The sequence below is a fragment of the Malurus melanocephalus genome, unplaced genomic scaffold, assembly GCF_030028575.1.
Source record: "Malurus melanocephalus ecotype Western Australia unplaced genomic scaffold, MMel_1.1 scaffold_115, whole genome shotgun sequence".
Lineage (NCBI taxonomy): Eukaryota > Metazoa > Chordata > Aves > Passeriformes > Maluridae > Malurus > Malurus melanocephalus.
In genome coordinates, this window is record NW_026623347.1 from 203,221 (window position 1) to 227,303 (window position 24,083).

Sequence of the window (24,083 nt, forward strand, 5' to 3'; positions counted from 1 at the left end):
GATGGCACCCGTAAAGAACAAGAGGTACTCCCACCAAACTGACAAAATAAAATTCACACCCGCAGCCGTCCTTTCCCCCCAATATCACACCATATGCTGCCTACAAGTTTTTACCCTTCCTCCAAACAGATTTCACAAATTAATAACTTAAGGAGCAGGCTAAGCGCCAATGAAATCAAATGCATCCAAATATATTAATATGCACAAATTATTGTTGATGAACTGGCACTGAGCTCGTCCAACAATCCACAACACACAAACCATGCCACATGCTGTTTATGCATATTCCTGCTTTCAGTATATACTGCATCTACCTTCTGGCCACATAAAGCCAACTCTGGAAGCAGATACGAAAGAGCAGAATGGAAGGTCAGAGTAAATATAATCCAAAAGCAATCCACAAAAGAACAAAACTGAGATRGGGATGACTGGCCTTGTTGAAAAGGCCTCGCTTGCTGTGGTGACATTGAGTTAAGCAGGTGAAAATACAGTGGTAAATCAAGGTTTGCTTCAGATTGTTGGCCAGAGAGATTTGTGGATGTCCCATCCCTGGCAGTGTCCAAGGCCAGGCTGGACAGGGCTTGGAGCAMCMTGGGATGTGCTTTAAATYGAGACACTGTCTGTGAACTAAAAATAATGTGTCTGGATCCACAAACATGGATCCACTTCTGGARAGTCCAGAGTGGGAAAATCAGGTTTGAGTTAGAAATCTGGAATGTGATCCAAGCCCTGGTTTAAGAACCTTGTCTTCTGAGGAATTTCCCACACACAGTGTATCTTCCTTTGCCTCCAATCCCCAAGAGCCACCTAGAGTTACAAAATTGAAGTATTTTCTATGCAAGTAATAGGAATGGCAATTTTCCAAGACAGGATAACAGAAAAATTCAACCCCAACTGCAATCTGCTGATTTCACATACAAGTAGTTTTAACTTTGTACAGTCTGCAGGGGTTTTAGCTGAGGTAAAGATCCCTGGAGAACAGAATTCCGGCTTCACAAACTTTGATGCTTGTGTCAACATTTCTTCATCTGCAGCATTTTAAACTATTGCAGCTACACACACACACGCCTGTACATTGGTATCTCTTTGCTCTTATTTCCTCACCAAKAAAACATGCAAAACCARWCAAAACMTTTTATAAWTWTTTTTTTTTTAAGAATTCAAAAATTGTATAGGAACCCACTACTCCAATACCCAAAGGTTTTACTCAGCTTGTATTGTTTAAAAATAAACTTTGCTGGAGACAACTGCAGTTCCAGCTTGGATGCAGCGAGGTTGGCTGTGAGGGGAAGGATGTTCCCTTTACTTCCAGCCCCACATCCCATTTTGTGGCRTCCCCTCCCTTCACCAGCTTTGTGATTCTGTGAGAACCTTTGTGAGTGCAGTAACACAGGAGAATGTTGTCTTTGCAAAACCACCACCACCACCAAAAAGCATCAGTTTTCTGCCAAATTAAAGAACTGATCAAAAATGCATTTTTGAGTCTGGTTCTCAGTGATCATTAAAGAACATGGCCCTAAAAAACCATGACATTGAATGAAAACATGAACAGGACAACTCATACACTGACTGACATCAGTTCCTATCTGTCCTGAAAGAGGGGCTAAACTTCAAACAAATATTGAGTTAGCAAGATCAGAACCCTCCTCATTCTTCACTGGAGCTGGCCTGGGGTCAAACAGGCACTCTAAGTAAGTGCTGCTCATCAGTAAACTCTTCAGATGCTGATTTTTTGCTAACAAAAGTTTCTACAACTAAAGTTTGCTCACTMCAAGCAGGAAAACACTGCAGGGACTTCACTGATAACTTGGTTGTGCCTAATCTTACCCAGGAACAATTAAATCATAGATAACTCAATCAACTGCTGTGCAGATAAGCCACACACAGTGACATTACTGCAGTGATGCAAATTGCTTTCTGGCACCAGCTTTGGAAAACCAGGTGACAAGTTCTCAGACAGTCAATACACAAACAGGCAACTGAAGCATCCAAGCTAGAATTTCTCTTCACAAAGCCTTTTGCAGAGGAAAGCTTTTATTTTTATATCGATAAAGAGCTAAGTTTAGGAATTCTTCCAAGACTTTCTGAAAGCACAGCTCTACAAACTTCACTAAGTAAATCACTACTTATTTCAGAATTCTTAAAATATTCACATCCCTCTAATTTTTCTTAGAATTCCCTGGGAGCTTTGAGAGGAAAGGGCAATTAAAATGTAGTTTCATGGTCATGTTTATCAATTTCAGACCTAAGAAATGTGATACACAACTGGGTCCAATGGTCAGACATGGTTATCTCCTAACAAAGGAAAACAGGAGCAAATGGCTCTCCCTGATAGAAAGGTATAACTTTTTCCTAAAAAGTTGGATTGGTAAAATCAAAGAACTTTTCATCAGATAACCATTTTAATACTGAGGTTAGATTAAAAAATATTCCCAGAGGAACATTCACCCACATGGTCTTAAAAGTGGTTTTCCTTTCCTTCATCACACAGCAATCTAAAAGAATTTAAGAATCACAGATTTCTATTCAGGGTGCATTTTGTGCAATCATGATTTCAAATATCTAAGTATTAATGCTTACAAATCAGTAATTTAAATTTAAAGCCACAGCTAAAAATGTTGTGTTGTACCAAAACACRTTTTTCATTCCACCTTTCCACTTCAGCTACCTCAAGTACCATCCAACGAGAAAAAGTGCACCTGAGAGCTGCTACATTCACAAAAAACATCCAAGTACTAATGCAGCCTTCAACACCTCTAAGTCTGAGAGGCAAAAATGCTCCTGGTAGTTTGTCTAGGGAACCAGAAATATTTTYCAGGTCACTGTTCCTCTTCCCTTGYCACCTTCACACAGGAGTTCTGCTGCAATATTTATTCCACTCATGCTGCTCTTTGGCCCATCAGGCTGCTCCAGCATTACAGCTGCMAATCCCACTTGCTACTCCCAGGCAGTTTTGGTTTTGCCACCTCTCCATCCCATCACTCGTGGTGAAGAGGATTTGCTCAGTTTCCTGGAAAGGTCTGTCCCCGCTCTGCCTTTTTGCAACACTGCAAATGGGAATCCCAGGTGGCTCCTGCTAATTACCCATGTGCATTGGGAGCCTAATTCTTCCTGTTGTTAATACACCCATCTTTAGCCACAAAGTCACTTCATATGCTAATCAGAGAGCAGCTGATCCCAAGCTAATATTTCATATACTCAGGAGAAGTGATCTGCTGGGGGTATTAATGATAGCAGAGCAAGATGAGCTTGGAAAATAGCTCCCAAAAGATCCTGTATCACTTCTAGTTCAACCCCCTAACAAATAATTTGCTTGTGAACTTGGGAGCTTTGTCACTTCCCTCCCTTTCAGAGGGAGGCCACTTTACAGACAAGAAGAGACTGAAAAAATTATTTTTTTTTTCTTTTACAGTGTTAGAATCTAATTTAATAGCTATTCTTACCCAATCTTTCCATGTAAAAGTTTTTGTGCTTATGGGATGCTTGAAACATCAGTTTCAACCCAAAATCAAGATGAACATTTCTGTGAACAGAGCTACTCTATGAATTGAATAGTCCAGGACACAATTCAGTCCTGCCACTAAGAACAACATACAGTAACTGAGGAAATTTCTGCTTTCCCCACAATATGTCATTCCCTTCAACCTGATCTGGTTCACCTGSAAAAAGCTGTGGCAGCACAATGAAAAAAGTCAGCATGGAATTGTCTGAGGTAGAAGAGGGTCTGAGAACATCTTGAGTTGACACTGCTTCCACAGAACATGTTTATGGTCCAAGTAGATGTGACATTCTTCCTGAATCTCCTGAGATACAGAAGCTCCATCAAAATGTCAAGTCAGGACACCAGAACATGAAATGTCCCACATAAAATCCACACTACAAGGATTTCTCATCAAAGCTTTYTGCCAGTAAGACAACTCAAYGTTTCCACTTGGTTAACAGTGTGTTCCAAGTCACTTTGAAGGTGCTTATGTGCAACATTGGGAACAACCCTGTACATCCCAAAAGGCAGGAATCAGCACAGTTTCCACTGCCTGCAGCAGTGCCCAGTGTGAGTTCTCATTTCAAGAGCAATTTGCTCAATGGCAAAATAGAGATTCAAGTCAAGTTACCTGCTCTATCTTCTTACTAGCTGGAAAAACTACCTATGGGATGGAAACACACAGCATTTTAAAGAGAACCAAGAAAAATTTATGGATTTCWGTTAAGTTTTTTCTCTCATTTTTCCGAGCATGTGAACAAGAAGTTCCTTCTTCAATGGGTTTCAAATCGTCACTCAAGCAGAAARATCAAAAGCTGTGAGTTTTGCACATTATTTCCTCTAGTGAACTACCAGTTCAAGTCTCCATTATAAGATATTCATCTCATGTCTGAGTATTCTTCAGTTTTAATTCATGGTGCTGATCAAAGACAAAGGATCCTGCAGCTGTACAAAAGTTCAAACAGCTCAAAAAGCAGCAGACACATCCAGCTGTTTTGAGAAGCACCATGAGATTGCTACAAATCTGGGATAAAAAAATTCCCTTCATGTACCCAGAATGYTCAGCCACAGAGTAAACATTCACCTAAATGAGTGTCATGCAAGTAATACAGACATGACAGGCAACTGCAACAAACACATTGTACCACCAAAGTGTATTTTAGAAATGAAGACCATCAAGTTTAATGAATTTTTTTGTTAGGGTTCAAAATAATATGCAAATCCCCCACATACAAGTTAAGTACATCCTTTCAAGGCCACACCTGCCCAGGTTTCAGAGTGCTGTCCCACGTATCTTAGTTGTAACACTGACACATTTACCTTACACAAATACAAAAAAGGCACTGGCACAACAACCATTCCAGGTCATGGCAGAGCAACGAAACCTTTCACTCCCAAGTGACACCCATGGATCTCTGAGGGTAGGACAGAAAGCCACAAACACCCCCAGCTTTCCTCTTAAAACAGCTTTGAAAAGAGCATTTTATACATAAAAGGCAGCTGGCTATGTTTTAACAGACTCTTGTGTAAACAGAAGTGCTCAACAGATGTGCATGCCTATCAGAGATCGTTATCAGCATCATCTTCATTTCCAGAACCAATAAAACTGGACATCATGCCTATTCTCTGAGCCATTTACCTACCTCAGAAGAGAAACTGGATTCACTAATATCTGCTATGGGATTGATAAAAACCTGATGGCAAAAGAAAAAAGAGAAAAACGAGAATGTCCAGCTATTGTAGCATTTCAGCCTGCAATACAGGCTCTTCACTGATCTGAAACTGCAAATAGACAAGTCAAAGTGAGGRAAGGGAAGGCAAAAAGACTCTGAAGCAGATTTATATTTAGCAGCAGGTTAGGTRGAGAGAAAAGGCTCAAGGACAATGGCAGATCTTTTCTTCCTTCARCTAAACCCCCAATGCATTTTTGTGAAAGAAAGCAAGTCTTCTGCTTTTAACTACAGCCCAAAACTGCATTATGTCTCCTGGGTGCTTTGWTTTTTTTTTTCTTTTCTTTCTAAATCTCAGCACACAGGCAGCTCCAGKGCTCAGTAGGAGAAACTCTTAAAAGAAGTGAAGAGATCAGTCATTCCCTTGTCCCCGTGTTCCCGGAGCTCCCCGCCCAGGCAGCCGCGGATGAGATTTCACGCAACCAGACATGGCCTTTTTAAACAGCCTGAAAGATTTAAAATCCTCCAAGAGCAAGCAGAGCATTCCTTCTGATTGGAAAGARAAACACAGAAATGTGCTTCAGTTCTTCACAAAGGTCATGGTAACCTTCAAAATTCTGTCAAACTTCTTCCCCCCACCAYGCCGCACAGCTCCATTATCTTTAGMAATYTGTAACATTYTTTACAAAATAKACTGGAGTTTCTCAAAACACAAATCCCAATGTGAACATGATGCAAGCAATCTTTGCTTAGCTAATTTTTCCTAGGCTGCTTCAAGTTTCCAAAGTCCMGATGTTTTTCCAACTGTTTTCGCTGTCCCACTACTGTAAATATATAGGTCCTTTCTTTAGAATTACCATTTTATATACATTTTCAACTTACTCAGTGCTTCTCAGTCCATTTTTTTCCATATAAATACATACTTTGGATTAAATTACTTACTGTATTAGAAACATGATATTAGAAAGCTTCAGAAAGTAGGCTCAGTGTATTTTGACAAATGCAAATGTGCTGAAAGCATGACATGTTCCATGAAAAAGCACATGGCTTTTAAATTGTGGAAAAAAACACCAACAGTTTCCTGTTTGAAATGTCTATGGCTACATTTCCAACCTTGTACCATTAACGACCTTGTACCATTTACCATTATATCCAACTTTCACCATTAAAATGGTACTGTGCATTTAACAGTGGAGGAAAATGCCTGATAATCTTAATTACAGCTTTTCAGGGAGCTAACTTTAACTCCCTGCTTCCCCAATCTAAAAACAGGCAGGAAAAAAACCTATAAAAACTGTTAATTTTTATCACCTTTACCAAAATACTGTTCAGCCAGATGTAGGTACACACATTTCAGAGAATGCTTTGCTCCAGTCCACTGGACTCTTTAGCAATAAACCTTTGAGATGCATTTCAAACCTGCTATTTGACACCACTGGAGAAATAACATCACTTTCCAGAGCCCATATGAAATTGCAGATATCCCATTTAGAGTTTAAAACATGAAGCAGGAAGACTGTGCTGCTTTGGCTAAATCTGATTTACCAACAGACTGCTTTGGTTAAGGATGAACCCACCACAGGATTTCCTTCACATCCCTGCACGGGATCTCTGATGAAGGCTGAGCTCAGACAACATCACTGATTTCTCATTACAAGTATATTGTCCAAAAAAGATCATGCTTTGTAGCTGTTACACAGCTGAATCATCACCAGTACCTGATATTCTTCCACAGCGAGAAAAAGGTAGAGTAAAATAAACTGATTTTGTTACCCTAAAGCTTACAGAAATCTACAACAATTATCAGTGGAAAGACAACACAGAATTTTAAATGTATAAGGCAGTGACAATTTGGCTCCAGAAAGGATTTCTGCAACTCACCTATGGTGCAGTTTGTGGTTATTTTTCTCCGCTTGGGGTTGTGTCGTAGCAATTCTAACTCTCTCTTGGTCGGCTCCCATGTTGAATACTTCTCTCCAATGCCTAAGCAGATGAAAAGAAAGTTTCAGGAAGTTGTTTAGTAAAAGGATTAAAAATTCTATTCAAGTCTAAACTTTCAATGTGCTGTCCATTAGGTTGGATTCAACTGATGCACAATTACAGGACACTGACTGCTTTTTACCCCTCCTTAAAGAATAAGGTTCAGAAAGGGATCACCCAATTTTCCAACAAATAAGAACTAAAATAAGGAAGACACTTCTTTACTCATAAATAGCTAGGCCAATACACTTTCCATTATTGGATTATAATCCTCCTTTCAGTTCAAGAAAAAATTCCAGCACAAAAATAAACTTGYTATTATTCAAAAATACATTTCTTTGTGCTCAGATGAGGTTAAATGATAGAACCAACATCAATGAATTCTGACAAGTTATTAAATAAATCGAAASTGACCCAACTTAATGGACAGATAATCTTTAGAGAACAGCAGAATTTAGTAATTCAATATACTAAACAGTTACTAYATGTCTTAGGATATGCCATTACACAGAATGACCTCTCCTTATACCATTAATGCAGGATTAGACAAGTTTTAATTTCTGAGATTCACTTTGCTGACATATCTAAAGTCATCTAAAAATGAAATTAGTAGTAGGTTTAAACACAACCCCTCCCTCCACCAACCAGACAAAACTCTCCAAATATTAAACCACCCTTTCACAACAGCTGAAATCTGTTATTATTCTCTCAGAATATCGACACTGTATTTCTAATAGATTTCTTTTGCTCAAAGGAAAGCGCAGTAGAAATGAGTCAGGTCAGTRGTATGGAGACCAGATTTGAAATCAGCACAGAGCTGTGCTCAGTGTAAACCTGATACAAGAAAAACACAACAGTTAAGACTCATGTGCTGACCAGCTCAATGCTGCTGCAGCTTTCTATGTAGCACAGAAATTGCTGTGCAAGGTCAATTATTGTGAGTCACAAAGGCATCTTGGCATTAAAAATAAAGAATTGTAAGATGGCAAGCAATCTATTCTAAAACTGAGGATTAAAGTCAATTAAGAGTTATTTTTCACAGAATGCATGGAATAGAAGCAGCGCTCTGCTACAGAAAATAAATTATAAATCATACATATGAAAAGGATAGTAGAAAAATATAGCTGGAGGCTTACACATTCTGCATAATATACATTAAATTTTAATAGCTCTTTGATCTTCATTTTCAGAAATAGCTATGCTTGTCACAGAAGCTACCCTCCCAAAAATATTCAGTTCATGGTTACTAGTGACCCTCCAGGTTCTAGTAATGAAAGGTCTCATTTTTGGATTCTCAAGGACTAGAGAATTCTTATTTACACAAATATACCCATCTCCCACTTTACTTGATTCAACAACAGATTATGCAAGGAGCTCAAGGAACAATAGCAGAATCCCTTTCCTTTATCCAAGGTTCAGCATGAAGCTACACACCCAGGAAAACAGAAAAGGCAGGGAATGATTGAGACTGATGAGATAACACAGCTGCAATGCTTTGCACACACTGTACATCTGCAGAGACCCTTAGGAGACACACACAGGGACACTCACAAATSATGGAACATTGGCTTCCAACAGGGTTGGCCTTGGGTGTCTCCAGCAACCCTGGTCATATTTGTAACACTCCCTTAGGAATTTATATCAATTCATTGGTAACACTGTGTAAGTACCAACAATTGCACTGTGCAGCTGTAAATTCCTGTGTTTGAGTTCACTGTAGTTAAAACACAGCCAAACACAGTAGTGTAATGAACTCTGATAATAATAATTTAAAAAGAGCCCCTTGAATATGTTTAAATCCTTGTTTAAGTCAAACACAACAAAGTTCATACCTGGAAACACAAGTGCACTCAATTTTAGGCATGCAATAGYTCCATATATATCAGCAGGACTACTCATATATTTATATATATAAATATATAGTTATATAGTTTAAATGCTGTAGAGGATGGGAACCAAAGCATGTCACAAGAGCAACTCTAAGTAAGGTTAAACATGACAGACTGGATTACTTTGAAGGTTCTGGGTGAATCAAATATTGTTCAATTAAAAAGAAATGAAAGGAAACAAAAAAACATGTGCAACTGATGCCACAAACAGAGCAAACCAGACAGAAAACGTTCTTGCAGAAGCCTTTCATTAGAAGGAGCACAAGTTAAGTTAGACACARAAATTAAAACATGTTCTGTTCCAGCTATAAGACTTAGCAGGAATGCTGAGGTTTTATTACTTTTGAAAATTTGGAAAAGGCACAGCTGTTTATTAGGAATGGTTTGATGTTTAAAAATCAAAAACAACAACCAAAAAAACCAACAAAAACACAAAGAAGGAAAAAGGTTTAATGAAATGTTTAGTAACACTCACAAGCATGCCAAAACCTCCAATATAAACTACCTTAAACAAAGATTTTCAAACCATGCACAGGTYACCATTAATAATTAAAGGAAAGTAGGGTTAGAGAAGTGAAAATTAGTAATTTTTAAATGCTGCTATAGAATAGCCAAAGATTCTAGTAAGCATGTGAAATCTCCATCTAACAAATTATTTTATTGAGTGAAACTCTCAAATTGGCTTTCTCAGAGACTTCATCAGGGGCATAGGGATGAGTGAAGGAAAAGGTGATGAAGGYTCTAGTTTATAAAAGTCACAATTTTGCAGTAATTGTTTACTTTGCTTAACTTCAACAAATTCTGCTCTTTCCCCTCCCAAAAATCSAAGCATTAATTGGAATGAAGGGCTCTGTGTATTCTCACCTCCCTTGTCATTAATATTCAATACCAAAGGATTAGAAAGTGGCCAAGTTGCAACTTGATCAGAGTTCAAATAACCCTGAACTACAGCTGGACTGGGGAACTCAACACACTGGGTTAATACTACAAGAGTATGAAATGAATCTCATGATATTTGGAAGTTTTCTTAAAGTTTTCTTTTTCTCCAGGCATCATGTTGTTATGTGAGCATYTATTAAAGTATAAACTAACACCTTTGAAGCACTGTGGAGAGAAATTTGAAAATAAACTGCATTTACACKTCAGTTTTTAAGCCAATCTCAGTTTTTGCAGACTGGATTCACTTCTGAAGTTCTTTACAYTGGCAACAAGATCTGAGGTAACTGAACTCTATGGTAGCAAATTAAACCCAAGACACTGARTTTGGGGTTTGTGCTCATCTTGACATTCAGTCTGGATCAAGAAGGGATCTTTCAGATAACATGAGGGAGTGAGCACATRAACTGGAATGCTGGAGAAAGATTTCTCCCATGTACCTCTCTTTCCCATTCCTTAGATAAATTTTTGAGGAAACACATTGTTTCATAATAAAAAGACATTAAAAAGAACCGATGTCATGCCTTTAAAAATATTTATACTGTAGACTCCGATAATTTGAAGTGTTGTTGTCTATTCCTTCATTTTCTATCTTCACTGGTCACTACAGATGATTTCTCCAAGGACAGAAGATGCAATGTGCATATTCACAGAAATATGCATTTGTGTATAYATATTTAATATGCCATTCATTAGTCAGTCAATCAGCACAGAGGTTTCCTGCCTGGCAGTTCCTCTTGGTGATTCTTTGACCTTCTCTGCACAACTCTGTGGTCCAAGGTGACCAGACAAGACAATCTGTACCTGCAACTCCCTGGAATATAAACTAAAACAGGTTGTTCACTGCAGGACAAACTGACTGCATCTCARCCCACAAGGCACAAATGTATCAATTGGTAAAGACAACACAACTAAGAAATTACTCTTTAAATCTGCATATTTAAAAGGAACTGGGGGGAGTTTCCTCTTCTACAGCGTAATGAAGATGTATTATGCTGTTGCAGCTGATTAATTTGGTGTCCCAAACAACACAGATTGAAGGAGTTTCCAGAAAAGATGCAGAGTATGAATGGAAGGTTTTCAAACATATTCCCATTTTGTCTTGCTTTGAAAACCAGTGCTTTGTGCTAAGGCMTTTTAAGGTGCATTTCCTTGTTCTAGGATTCACTATCCTCCTCTCCTCTGGCTCCACTCCCTCAAACAGGGAATAAGCAGGAAGCAGACTGGGATCTGTAGTAGGTACCAAGGGAAGGCAGCTCTCTTTTGAGCCAGCAGAAAAGCTCTCGTTAATACGATGTTAGCTGCTATTTTTAAAATTGGAAATGAGGTTAAGAATGGTTTGAAGTCATATCAGCCCTGACTAAGGCTGTCACATTGGAACAGGATGCCATGGATTCCAGAAGAGACATTACTAGACAGAAGTCATCTGTCTTCAAATACAGACTTTCCCACTTTAAGAAAACATACCCCCCAGAGGCCACTGGAAATGGAAGATGGCAAGCTTTTAGAACTGATGCTTACAAACTACTCAGTTTAGAATAAATGATACTTCCTTTTCAAACAAACAAACAAAAAATTTAAAAAAAAAAGAGAAAAGGTTTGTTTTGGAGGAGTTCTATCAAGGAAAGGGCATATGAAATCAAGTCTGCTGCAATTATTCAATCATTGGAACATATCCAAACAAGAGGAAAACGATTTGCACGATAAAACTGGCATTTTTAACTGTGATTCATGTCTAAAATGGCAGGATAATCAGCAAAGGGACGCTTGTTAGTGAGGTGCGTCGCCAGCCCACGCCTCTTACCTGTCATTGTACACTGGTAGTGAGAAACCACTGTTGGGGTGAAGGCTAAAAAAGAAAAAATTAGGGAAAGCAAACTGAATAAAACAAATGTGTGTACATATATTTGTGTGTAAATATTTCTACATAGATACTGTGCGTGTACCATGAAAGCACAGGTGTGTAAGTAAGCTGGCATGATCTATTAAAAAAAAAAATAAAAATCACACACAAGGGTGGCATTTCATGTGAGGGGAACAGATTTATTGCCTGTACCACGTAAATAAGCCTAAAGGAGCAGACTGTTACATTCTCTACCTGATACAGATATGACTTTTTATATTATGAAAGTTTCGCAGGATCAATATCAGATATTTTAATTTCTTTTTTTTTTTGCATTAAAAATAAAATATTTTTGCTACWATTAGGTGTGGCGCACGTGTTAAACCCACAGTCTGACTCCTGGAAAGCAAGAATTAACATCTCTCTCCCCTGGCCTGCACTACTCTCTCGAAAGAGTTCTTTCTTCCCCTTACTGTTTTTTAGCCACTGATAAATGGGAGGGACAGGTATGATTAAAAACAGAAACAAGAAATTCAGGCAGCAAAACCAAACCTTGTAATTTCCAAGCTTTTCGTTGTTCTTCTTTGGCAATTTGTTCCATGTCTTTGTCGTATATGTAATCTTGACACATAAAGCAGTATATACCCCCATACAAAAGGTCTATGGCTGCAAAACAGAAGGGAAGTTGGGGAGGAGGAAAAAAAGATGTGAGTTCATAAACCAGAAGGCATTTTAAAGCAGGCTTCCAAGTCAGGCACTCTTTCTTCCAAGCAGTCCACAAAAGAAGAAAAAGCTGTACCTTAGAATCTGGAATGGAAAAAAAAAACCAAAAAAGGAGAAAAACCCAGACATTTTTCCAGTTTCAGTGTGAGTTATTCAGTTGCTTCTGGCACAGCAAGAAAACCGCGCAGGACAACAAAGCATCAGTTTCCTTCAAGCTGTTTGTAATTCACCATTTCACCTTTCAAACACCTGAGTTACCAAGAGGCATCAGGATAGTGACTGACTAAAACACATRCACACAACCAGCCCTATAAGATTTGATATTATAAGATTGAACTGTCTTTTCCTAAGACTTCAATGATTTCTCTTCAAARCTACTAAAATAATTAGAAAGCACTTATTTTAAAATCCAAATGAAGGCTCAAACAGAAGATAGCAGTGCAAGCTCAAAGCTACTTCTCGAGAGGAAAGGTTTTCTGGAGTAGTTTATTCCACAGGTTACTTCTGTCTCAATTTTTCAWTTCACACGCCCTTTCAGAACAAACAAATGAACACTGGCCAATGTTAAAAATATTTTTCTTGCACAACCTTAAACAAAAGAAAGCCAAGAAACAAAATAAATATCTAACTGAGAAATGTCATTTTACTCCAACATATACCATGGAAAAAGTGCAAAGTAATCATGGTAAACTGCTGATTTTTAGATATGGAAAAAAAGCCACAGAGGAAAGTTAAAAATCAGTGGGCACTAACAAATCCTTAGTGAGCTACCAAAACACAATCTGCACCAGCAAACAGCTAAGAAACACATCACCCTTCTCCTTTAAGTGCAGAGCTTTCATTTATTTTGTTTTTAAATTCCTTTTATTTCCAGATAAATATCATTATTAGAATAGTCTTACTACAGTGGAACCTTGTTTTTAACACAGGAAACCATTACCACATCAGGTGGCCTTCAAGAAACAGCACTGAACTGCTCTGAAGTGCTAAATAAGCCAAACCACATGCCATGCAGMAGGAATTCTGCCACGGATCTCTGCAGGCAAACACAGGTGAAGTTTCTGTGCTGCCCTGTTGTGGTGAGGTTTCTCAGTGAAGTCCTTTCTAAGCACATCTCCTCCATCCTTCAGAGCCTCTACCCCCTCAGAACCTGCTGCCCTCTCCTTTAGTCCTTCACAAGCTGTTTTTTTCTCCTTCTTCCCCACTTTTAAAATCACTTTTCAATGATTATGTCAATTGTTTGTTACTTCTCCTATTATACAATAAACCCCATTTACTTTAGACAGTTTTTCATYTTGCTGATGTGCCTCATTCTTCTGCTTTGCCTGTATGGACCATGCTCAGTTTGTGGAAGAGGATAAGGACTGTGTTACCTCACGTAAAGTCACAAACTCAGGATTTTCATTACCTTATGTGATATCTCAACACCTGAGTATTTCACCCTGATGTCCAGAGAACTGAATAAATTCCTTTAGCAGAATATCCCAAAAGGAGACAAGATTCTGAGCTGTGGTGGTGATCAGCAATAAAGCACTATACAGCTGTGGGAGAGGATATATCACAAGCTACAGAGTAGTACAGCTCTACATATTTAGTATTTACTCTATTATTTATTGCATTACCAGTTCTGCACAGTTTTCTAAAARAAAACCTGTTGAAAATCCCAGTATGGGTCTTAAAACACAAACCCAAATATTGTTCTCCATGTATTTTTAAAACATCCCACAAACAGACCTCCCAGTAATAGAACAGGGCTGGCAAAACACTGAATAAATAGGACTCCCTGAGCACTAATAGTTACAATTTACCATCAGAATGTGTAGGCACAGCTGTGCTCTGAGGATTCCTGACTTTTCCTTTCTTCCTGGATTTACATGCCTGAGCAATGAAGCAGAGCTGTCAAGATCAAAACCAACAAGAGACCACCTTCCACAAACCACTTGTTCAGAGCAGAAGGAATTTYTGGTGTAAAGGATCAGAAAGTTTGACAGAAACACTGGAGGAGTTAAAGCCATAATTGTCCAGTGYTTGATTAAGGACCCTTGAGGAAATATCCTCTCTCCAGAACACTTAYGGGAACAATGCACTTGTACATATGCCAACACTTCCAATGTCTTTTTAATGACTGCAAGGGGGTTTGGACAAATTACCTCAAACACCAGCAACAAGGCACCACACAGGCCTGGCCACAGCACAGAGGAAAGGAGGGAGCTTCTCATGGAGCCAGAACACAGAAAAGAGTCCACTAGGAAAGTTTGGAAGTTAATTGTTTCAGGTTAGTACAATGGGATTTTTTTCCCTTGAAATAAACTTTCTTCTGATAGCAGAGATGAAGAAGAACAGAGGAACCACTAAAGGGAATTTGTTTTACTGACAAACTCTTCCCAAGTGAGCAATTCCTTAGCRAAGACTGAAGTTACACCACACCAAAAGGACAAAGTCCATGCAAACCTTTCTCCCTCAAAGGACTGGCGGGAAAGACACAAATTTCACCTTATTGCTACCAACAGGCGGATTTTTTTTTTTTGTTTTAAACTAAAAAAAAGGCCATGAAGCTCTATCCTGAAACACTGGGACAGAAAATTCCATAAAGAACTCGACAGTAAAGCATGAGAATGCACATGTAGCAAATTTCACCACTGTTGTTTGTATTTGGGATCACAAAACTAACAAAGAGGCCTCAAATTCATAAAAARTTTGGGAACTACCAACCTAGAAATAATGCCCAGGTGTTTGGATTAACCCACTGCCAAGTTTGCCAGGATAACCCACATTTCTCACAATGAACAATCTCTTTTAGGAAGCTCCTCCAGAATGGCTGTTACTCCCAATGTCCAGGATCTACTTCTTCTAACACTACTCCAATCCTTCCCTCAGGAAGATACAGTGAACTTCAGTTTCAGCTTAATACACACACAGAACTTGTTATTCTGGAAAAATAAAATACACAGTAAGTAGAAATCTATTTTTTTTCTTTCACAAGAATGAACCAAATGCAATTTAAAAGAATCCCAATGTCATTTTTTTATTAAATTTGATCAATCTAGATTTCTGGTTTAGGAATTCAAAATACCTACTTGGGGATCACAGGCAGRGTAATTTAAGAATGAAAAGACTTCTTGGAATGTAACGTTTTTCTTTGCTTTTATACCTTCTGTGCTGACAACAAGCTGCCCTTCTTTTAAAGTCCAATCTCCTCATACCTCTTTACGTACAAAATTCTAAGCAGCTGCAATACAAGAGAGGAATGAAAATATATTTTATTTTTCATTTAAAAATAAAACTATCAGCCTGGAGAAACAAGAAGGCAGCACAGATGATTACACAGGAACAACAACAACTTTATCTACTGGTGCAAGGAACACTAAGTTTTATAAAACAACAGCTCTGGGGTGAAAGTTTAAATMTGACAGCAAAAGGTCTTCAAATTCTCCATCTGGGAGCCAAGTAAAGTGTTTTACTTAAGACCAAGCGCTTTACTTTGCCAAATATATCCATTGGTGTCCTTGTGAAAATGCTGAAGAGATCAGAGATGATGAGAACACAACAAAAGCAAGGAAGTRAGGAACATCCAGAGTGTGCACATGCACATCTCCTCCAGGTAAGAAACTTGGGATGTCCAGTTTTTGTAAGACCCAGTGAAAAGAGCAGACTTTGCTCAGCTGGGAATGGGATCCCTCACCATAATATTTGATACCATTCATCAGGTAAGAAGGTATTTGTGAATTATGTTTTGGTATCATCTCCCTTGGATCACTGGGTGCAYTCAAGCAGAAAAAAATCACCCAGCAGCAACTCAGAATTCAGGTCAGTTTTCACCTGTACTGAAATTTAATCCACTGAAAATTTCTGTGACTCAGTCTTGGCATATTATCAACCTCAAATCAACACATAACGTGTTCTGTGCAAGGCACCTGTATTTTCTTCAGCTTCTCTAACAAAGGAGGCAAAATTGGCAATTCTTTTACACCATTTTAAGCCAAGATCCGAAGCTAATTCATGTTCCCTGATTTCTCACCTTAAGTGTTAATCATTAAACCCATTCGAGATAATTGGCTCGGGTTCCCAAGAAGTGATTTGCTAAACTTCAGCCAATTCTCCACTGGATCTTCTCTCTGATCTATCAGCATAAAGCAGGCATCTGATTGCCTTCCTCCCAGTTTCCTGGCACCTGGAATCTGCACCACAGGTCAGAATTGTGAGCGGATAAGCAGGGAGGAAACAGGGTGGAAAAGGGTCTACTACTGCTAAATGGTCATCCAGCTATCAAGAATTGTAGGTATTTACCGTGAGGGAAAAAAAAACCCCAAATAAAAACAACCCCCAGACATCCTTTAGTTGCCAAAAATGCAGCCTCACATACCAAATCTTTTAATCTACATTAAGAATTATRGTCATAGTTAAGCATTATCCTTCCCTCTCACATTCAGTATCTTCTAATATTCCAGCTAAAACTACTCCCATTCTTTAAGTGCTACTTTTTCTTCTGTTTTTAAACCAGGACCCAGCAGGTGAGAAGCATTTTTGTGGCTCTGCAGTCTCCAAGATGCCTTTTGGCCCCATATGGATCTAGAATTTTAATGTTTAAATTTGATTTGCCTGCAATCCAAACATGGCAAGCACCCAACACTATCCTGCAAACCACTTAACACCAGGAGCCAAATGGGCAGCCCCTGCGCTGTACACTTGCCTCTGTGATGGTTTAGAGTATCATCCTACAACTCCATATGAATCCAAGCCAGGAAAGATAAGATGAAGGAAAAATGTCCTGGTATCYTCAATGGAATCTAGATAGCAAATACGCTTTTAACTGTTAGTTTAGAGGAACCACAGTGTGTCAAACCATTTTATGTTAAGTTGTTATGAGTGGAATATTAATTCCAGTTCCTTGACCTCATTCAGAAATAYATGTATGCACACAGTACCTACACGTGTGCATGCTCCAGTATGCTGCAGAGGAGGCTGGAACATTCCTATACTTAAGTTACTCTATTATAAATAAGTTTTGCCCTTTGTCAGTCTTCTCCTTTCCCTCCTCTGACCCGACAGTTCCTCTTTGAAAACAGAAAATAATTAAATCTCCTGCTACAGCATCTCTCCTTGATCCAACACAATAGTATTGAGGTTTAAAAGAGAGAAATTGTCGATCACTCCCTTACTTAACCTTGCTGGTTTTTTTTCAGAAATCTGGGGGTAGAATCCCCAAATCACAGCCACCAAGTTTTGAGCTGCTGCACATGATGTGATACTGCTTATACTCATCTGCTACTCTAGCATTGCAACAAACTGTGCTGGGAACAGCTTTTAATTGCTCCTTCCTCATAGGGGGTAATGAAAATATTCTCTATTTAAAACAGAACTGGCAGAATCAACACTATAAGTCAATACCTTATAACTCAAATGAAAATTAAACAGCTTTTACTGTCATTCCTTTACAGAAGCATTGTGTTTCGATATACTAAATTATACTATATTTCAATATACTAAATTTCAGACAGTAACAGCATGCAATAACTGCAGTAACCAGATTTTTCCCTTTTACCAACTTCAGTATAGAAACAGCTTTCTGTCATGTTTCCTCTGAATCAGATGAAAAAAATTAGTTATTTGTTTTCTAGAGGAAATAGAGGCTTTTTGAATTGTACTAAAAAATCCTCAGCTTAATCTATGAGCATATTCTTAGGCTCACCCACCCAGTTCCTCTCACCACAAATGCATTTATTGGACTGAATTTTACATCAGCATATTCTTAAAGAAAACAGTTCCTCAAGAACTGATCTCATAAACAATGAATGTACTCTAAAGGACTGATTCCATAATGAACTGTTTGCCAGTGTCCCTAGAAATGGAACAGTAGTTCAGTCTTCCAACTATTTCTTGTTTATTCTTTAAACCACTGAATCTCACTCCTGCTAATTCACCTCTCTCTTGAACTACAGAATGAGGTCTCAGAGCAGATCAAGACTTCACCCAAAAGCTGCATCAGGTGCTGTTTCAGAGACACTGTTGAGGTGTTAAAAGCRCATCTCTAATAGAGAGGGGCACAGCAAGGACACGCACAAGGTGGCTCCTCAGCAGGGAGTTTAAATAAATAGCTCTGCAAAGAACTTTGATACCAGAACTGAACTAATCTAACTCAGAATGGCCATCAATAACAGACTTTCCTAAGACTTATACATTGGTTTTTCTTGCAGCTAAGAGTGTGTATGCATGTATTAAAAAAACAACATTATGTAACAGGAAATATTCACTCAGAAARAACACTAAAAGCTCATTTGGTGTCCACCCAGGATTTTTCAGTCCCAATCAGGAAACTGATAAATTAACCATTGCTGCAGTTTTGAGATGAACTTCACAGCACCAACCTCTCTTCTCTTTGAGAGCTACTGTTCACAAACATCTTCCTGCTCCTGCTACTGTGGGACTAAGTTACTGTGTATTTTCCTTCACTGAACAGCTGTAGAAAAGATAAGGATGAGACCATCAATTTTTACAAGGATAGAAACTACCAGCAGATTCCCCAGGTGCTGAACCTGATTTGGAAGGACTATTTAGGAAGATGACAAAGTATGTTGATGGCACACTTGATGCCAAATGATGATTCATTTAGGATAATCAAAAAACCTYCAGAAGGATTTCAAGTTACTCAGCAAACAGGTAATAGCACCAAGAGTGAAACTACAACYACAACCACTAAAGAGGCTGACAAGTAACACCCATCAGAAAAGATGTTTTGGAGCCACTAAGTTTAACTTTCAAGTAACAATATCAGCTCTGCGTTGAACAGCAGGTTAAGAAGCACAAAATCAAAGTAATGGGAGTATTAACTAAGAATTCAAGTCACTAGCACAGCAAACTGTCTGAATCCAAAGAGTTGTCACCAGAGATGGACACATTAGAACTGGAAAAATGAAGTAYGATGATGGTATTGAGAATCATAGAAGAGTTTCAAATAAGAAAAGTTAAAACCAGTTCGGATTCCTAAGGGTGGGAAAAAGGAAACAACTGACAGGAGCAAAAATATGAAGAATCCCAGAAGAGATCAGTAAGGACTTTGCTCTCRCCACTTCACAACTCACAAAAGACACACAGAGCCCAGTGGAAATATCAGCCTGTCCTGGAGATTGAGACTGTGCAAAGCAGAGATTAAAAAAAGCAGCTCCTATAGCTGGATCTTACCTCACCTACCCAATCACCCACATCCAAAAGTCACAGAACACATTAAATTAAGTACAGTATTATTAGTATACATTGAACAGGGAAGCAGATGCAAGAGCACAGGTATCACTATAAGGTCAGGTTTTGAGTGCCTGATTCAGATTGTACAAGGAAGCAGAGACACCAAGAGATGTATTTAAAAACACTCTGGAATGTGATGCCGGAGCCCCCTGAACACATAGCAGTGAGCTGCAAACACATCCTTACCATGCTCAGACAGCTGTTACAGCTGAAATCCATGGTATTTCTTACAACTGTGATTAAGTGTGCAGCTCCTGCCTGTCTCCATGGAGACTGATGTTGGCTCAGCAAAAAGTCACCAAGTGCTTTAAAATAATTCCTCTTCGTTTTGAAATTTCAAAGCACTTAACTTGTTTTTGCCTATCAGATGTTATTTTCCCAACTAAAACTGCAGCAGGAAAAGCAACCAAAAGCACTAGTAAAACTACAAAAATATTTTTAAAGCTCATTTCACATGCAGCTGGAAATGAAACATGAAAACATACATTAAAAAAAAGAGAGATAGGAATCTCCAAAACTAGATATCGAGCAGTCGCTCACACAATCTTCACATTATGCATATTTGTGCACCAAGTAATTTATATTTAGCTGCAGAAGAATCCTTTTTGGGATGATTCAGTGTAGTATTCCGTGCTTTGGCTTAATTAACTCTTGCCCTTTTTATCTAAAGGCTATTCCTTTTGGGGAGTACCTTATCTGACACAGTCTTAATTGTCTGGTGCCATGACAATAACTACAACATTCCTTAAGCAAGAGCATCTTCAAGAACCTCCCTCCTCCATCCAGTTYTGCTTTTCCTTTAAGGAAACAAAAGCTAATTCTGTCTACACCAGACAACAGCAAATTCTACTTTGCACAAAAARTAGCCTGAATTTAAACCCAAATACATAAACAGTAGCTGAGAATGTGAGCACTTGTAAAGACTTTTTAAAAGGTTCTAGATAAATATGGCAAGTTTAGTGGTAAAAATACTACAGCGCTTACAAAGTGTCCACAGATAAACAGGTAAATACTGTTGACAGTCTCAATTTAACACCTATTTTTTAAACCTTAAATGTGGCCATAAACTTAATAACAAAAAAGGTTGTTTAAATATATATATATATATATACACACATATATACATATATANCCTTTTGGGGAGTACCTTATCTGACACAGTCTTAATTGTCTGGTGCCATGACAATAACTACAACATTCCTTAAGCAAGAGCATCTTCAAGAACCTCCCTCCTCCATCCAGTTYTGCTTTTCCTTTAAGGAAACAAAAGCTAATTCTGTCTACACCAGACAACAGCAAATTCTACTTTGCACAAAAAATAGCCTGAATTTAAACCCAAATACATAAACAGTAGCTGAGAATGTGAGCACTTGTAAAGACTTTTTAAAAGGTTCTAGATAAATATGGCAAGTTTAGTGGTAAAAATACTACAGCGCTTACAAAGTGTCCACAGATAAACAGGTAAATACTGTTGACAGTCTCAATTTAACACCTTTTTTAACACCTATTTTTTAAACCTTAAATGTGGCCATAAACTTAATAACAAAAAAGATTGTTTTATATATATATATATATATATATATATATATATATACACACACATGAATATACAAACACAGCCTTTACCAGAAATCCTTCCAGTTTACCTCAAGTAATTTGCACTGCTGCGTTGGTAAAGATTCCAAAATAACTTCAACTAATGAATTGACTCAAAAAGCTCTTTGAGACCACACTCTGCAAAAAGCAATTAAAAGATGCCAAACAGGGTAGATTTGGTATTTTCAGTTTCCAAAGAACATCTAAGGTTGGCAGGGACCTCTGAGGTCACCTTGCCCAGCCCCTGTTCCAGCAGGGCCATGCAGAACATCCAGGCTGCCCAGGCCCATGTCCAGAGAGATTCTGAATATATTCAGGGATAGACYCTCCACAACCTCTCACCAGAACTTCTTCCAGCCCTCAGTCACCCTCAGAGCTGTGAGATGATCAGACAGAACCTCCTGTATTTCACTTTGTCCTCTCTGCCTCTTGGATACCACTGGAAAGAGCCCAACACATTTTTTAACCCCTCTTTCAGATGTTTGTACCAGCCATGAGATTGCCCTGAGCCATCTCCTGTGAGCTGAACAGTCCCAGTGCCCTCAGCCATCCCATAATGGAATTTTCAGTACTATTTTCCAGTATTCTMTTTTTCAAGACATTCACAAACTGAAGCTATACCACTACTGAGCATAATTTTTTTTCTTTCTTGACACATATGGAGGAAGAAACTATAACGATCTGCTGGTTTAAATCATCTTTTCCATAAATAGTAAACTTACACACCCGTTTCTTAAGCACAGGAGTACACAGCACTGTTGGCCTTCTGGAGCTTCTCTGTCTTCATGAAAAATACAGTTTGTTCCATTAGCACTTAGGATAAATTAAATTAGGAATGGTGGTCAAAGTGGTCAAGAGGAAATTAATGCCATGAAATAATGTCTTTTTTTCCTGTTTCTCCTATCACTCCACAAAGAGTATGTTTTAATTTGAAGAAAAATTATATCCATCCATTTTAAAACAGAATTTTAATATAGAATATAGATCAGGATTCTGTATTATAATTCAAAAATGTTCTAAACTATWAGCAAAGGCTGTTGGTTTTGAACATGATGTAGCATCCAAGCTAACAGAAGAGAAGAACTTGCTGGCTTTTAACCAGCATTTTTGAGATGGTTTGGGGAAACATACTCTGTATCAATTAAATTGTTTTCTTATTACTTAGGTTATTGACCCCACTAGAAACAAAAAGCCAACACAGAAAAATGAAGGGAACCACTCCCCCAAACTCCAGCAGTTTAAATAATTCTGATTGCCACTTGATTAGCCTTCTTTGTAATAGAAATGATGGGTTTTTTCCTCAGTAAGAAAAAAAGTGAACATGATCTCCTGAGAAAAAAAAATTACTAAAATAAATGTTCTAGTTGCAGGCACGAAACCCACCATTTTTAACACTTAAGAAAAGAAACCCAAAACTCTGCCTCCTCACATTTTTATATATGACATTAATTCATAAATACCAAGATACTAATCAAATTACAAGTTGTGAACATAAACTTAACRGTGATGCAACGGAAGTTTAAGCACCAAGTTTAGAATAATGCCACTAAACCAACCCAAACTACAAATAAAATTATCTCCCTGCCTAATGAGGTGGCTACAAGAAAATATCACTTTACTGGCCTGGAATGGACAGGGATAACACAGAGGGCTATGAGCACCATCAGCATGAGAACTCACCTAAATTGTGTCGCTTTGTCTTCGCGTGCTCGTGAATATGTTTCTTTGTAAAACAGCCAAAGAAGACACAGTAGAGGCAAGAGTGGAGTCTGTTCAGGTGGGCACCACACATATGACAAATGCACGATTTTGCCTGAAACAGCAAAACAGACACAGACTGTGAGTGACACAAACACATCCCCAAGTCCAGGTAACCGGGTGCAGCTCTCACTGCCACCTCTCCCTTTGACTCGGTGCCTCTGGAATGCTGCAGATCAGCAGGGAAAGAGTTCTGTCCTCATGGGACAAAACTGCCAGATGGACTTAACAGAAAACCATTCCATTTGTACAACATATTTCCAAGTCCTGTCAGRGAGCAGGTCTCGAGATTCAGATGAACACCAGAATCTGGGGAAAGCAGCTGCCCAGGAGGGAGGTTAAGTGGGTGAAGAGACAGGAATCTGGGTGGTGGGMCCATGCAAGAACTCTGCTTTTTCACAGCACCAACCTCCTTGATCCACTCAAAAGCAGTAATATCACCTGAACATTAAAATGCAAATGGTTATACGATATTTCATTTATCTGCTGGGAGATTCTGCCAGATCCACTCATTAGATTTCTCTATATTAGTTCACAAAACAGTGGCACARTATCAAACCCATACCAGTCACAGTTACAGAAGTTATCTTTGCCRTTCCAAGACTGGCTTTGAACCAGGCGCTGAAAGCAATGGGTTGAACTATTCCCCAAACCTACCCAGAATGGGTAGGAAAGTGTGAGGAAAGTTGCCATGATTCACTAGAAATTAATAAGCACACACACCTAGTATGACAGCCTATGRTAACAATACATTTTAATAAGCAGGCCTTGAGGACAAAAAATAGACTTTTTGACTCTTAATCATATTTGAAGCACTCTAAGCCAACAGCACCCAAACCCATCTCTTAGCATTAAACTCAAGTGCTTCGGTAATTTTTTTTAAAAAAATTACTCTGGCTACTAAGAGATTTAAGAGAGTTTTGAGAATAGGTCTTTAGCTCAACCACATTAAAAGCAATTTAGTACCT

General features: G+C 38.5%; 1 protein-coding gene across 3 annotated transcripts in view; it reads right to left on the minus strand.

Annotated features, from left to right (window-relative positions):
• USP22 (ubiquitin specific peptidase 22) overlaps positions 1–24,083 on the minus strand; it is a 91,355-nt gene that overhangs the window by 35,635 nt on the left and 31,637 nt on the right. For 2 of the 3 annotated variants that reach the window (XM_057369777.1, XM_057369780.1), the window contains 4 exons: positions 23,038–23,170; positions 12,352–12,465; positions 11,761–11,805; positions 7,033–7,134 (listed from right to left, as the gene is read on the minus strand). In XM_057369777.1, coding sequence (XP_057225760.1) covers positions 7,033–7,134; positions 11,761–11,805; positions 12,352–12,465; positions 23,038–23,170 — 394 coding nt within the window. The remainder of the gene's footprint in view (positions 1–7,032; positions 7,135–11,760; positions 11,806–12,351; positions 12,466–23,037; positions 23,171–24,083) is intronic. The other variant, XM_057369779.1, reaches the window with a different exon arrangement.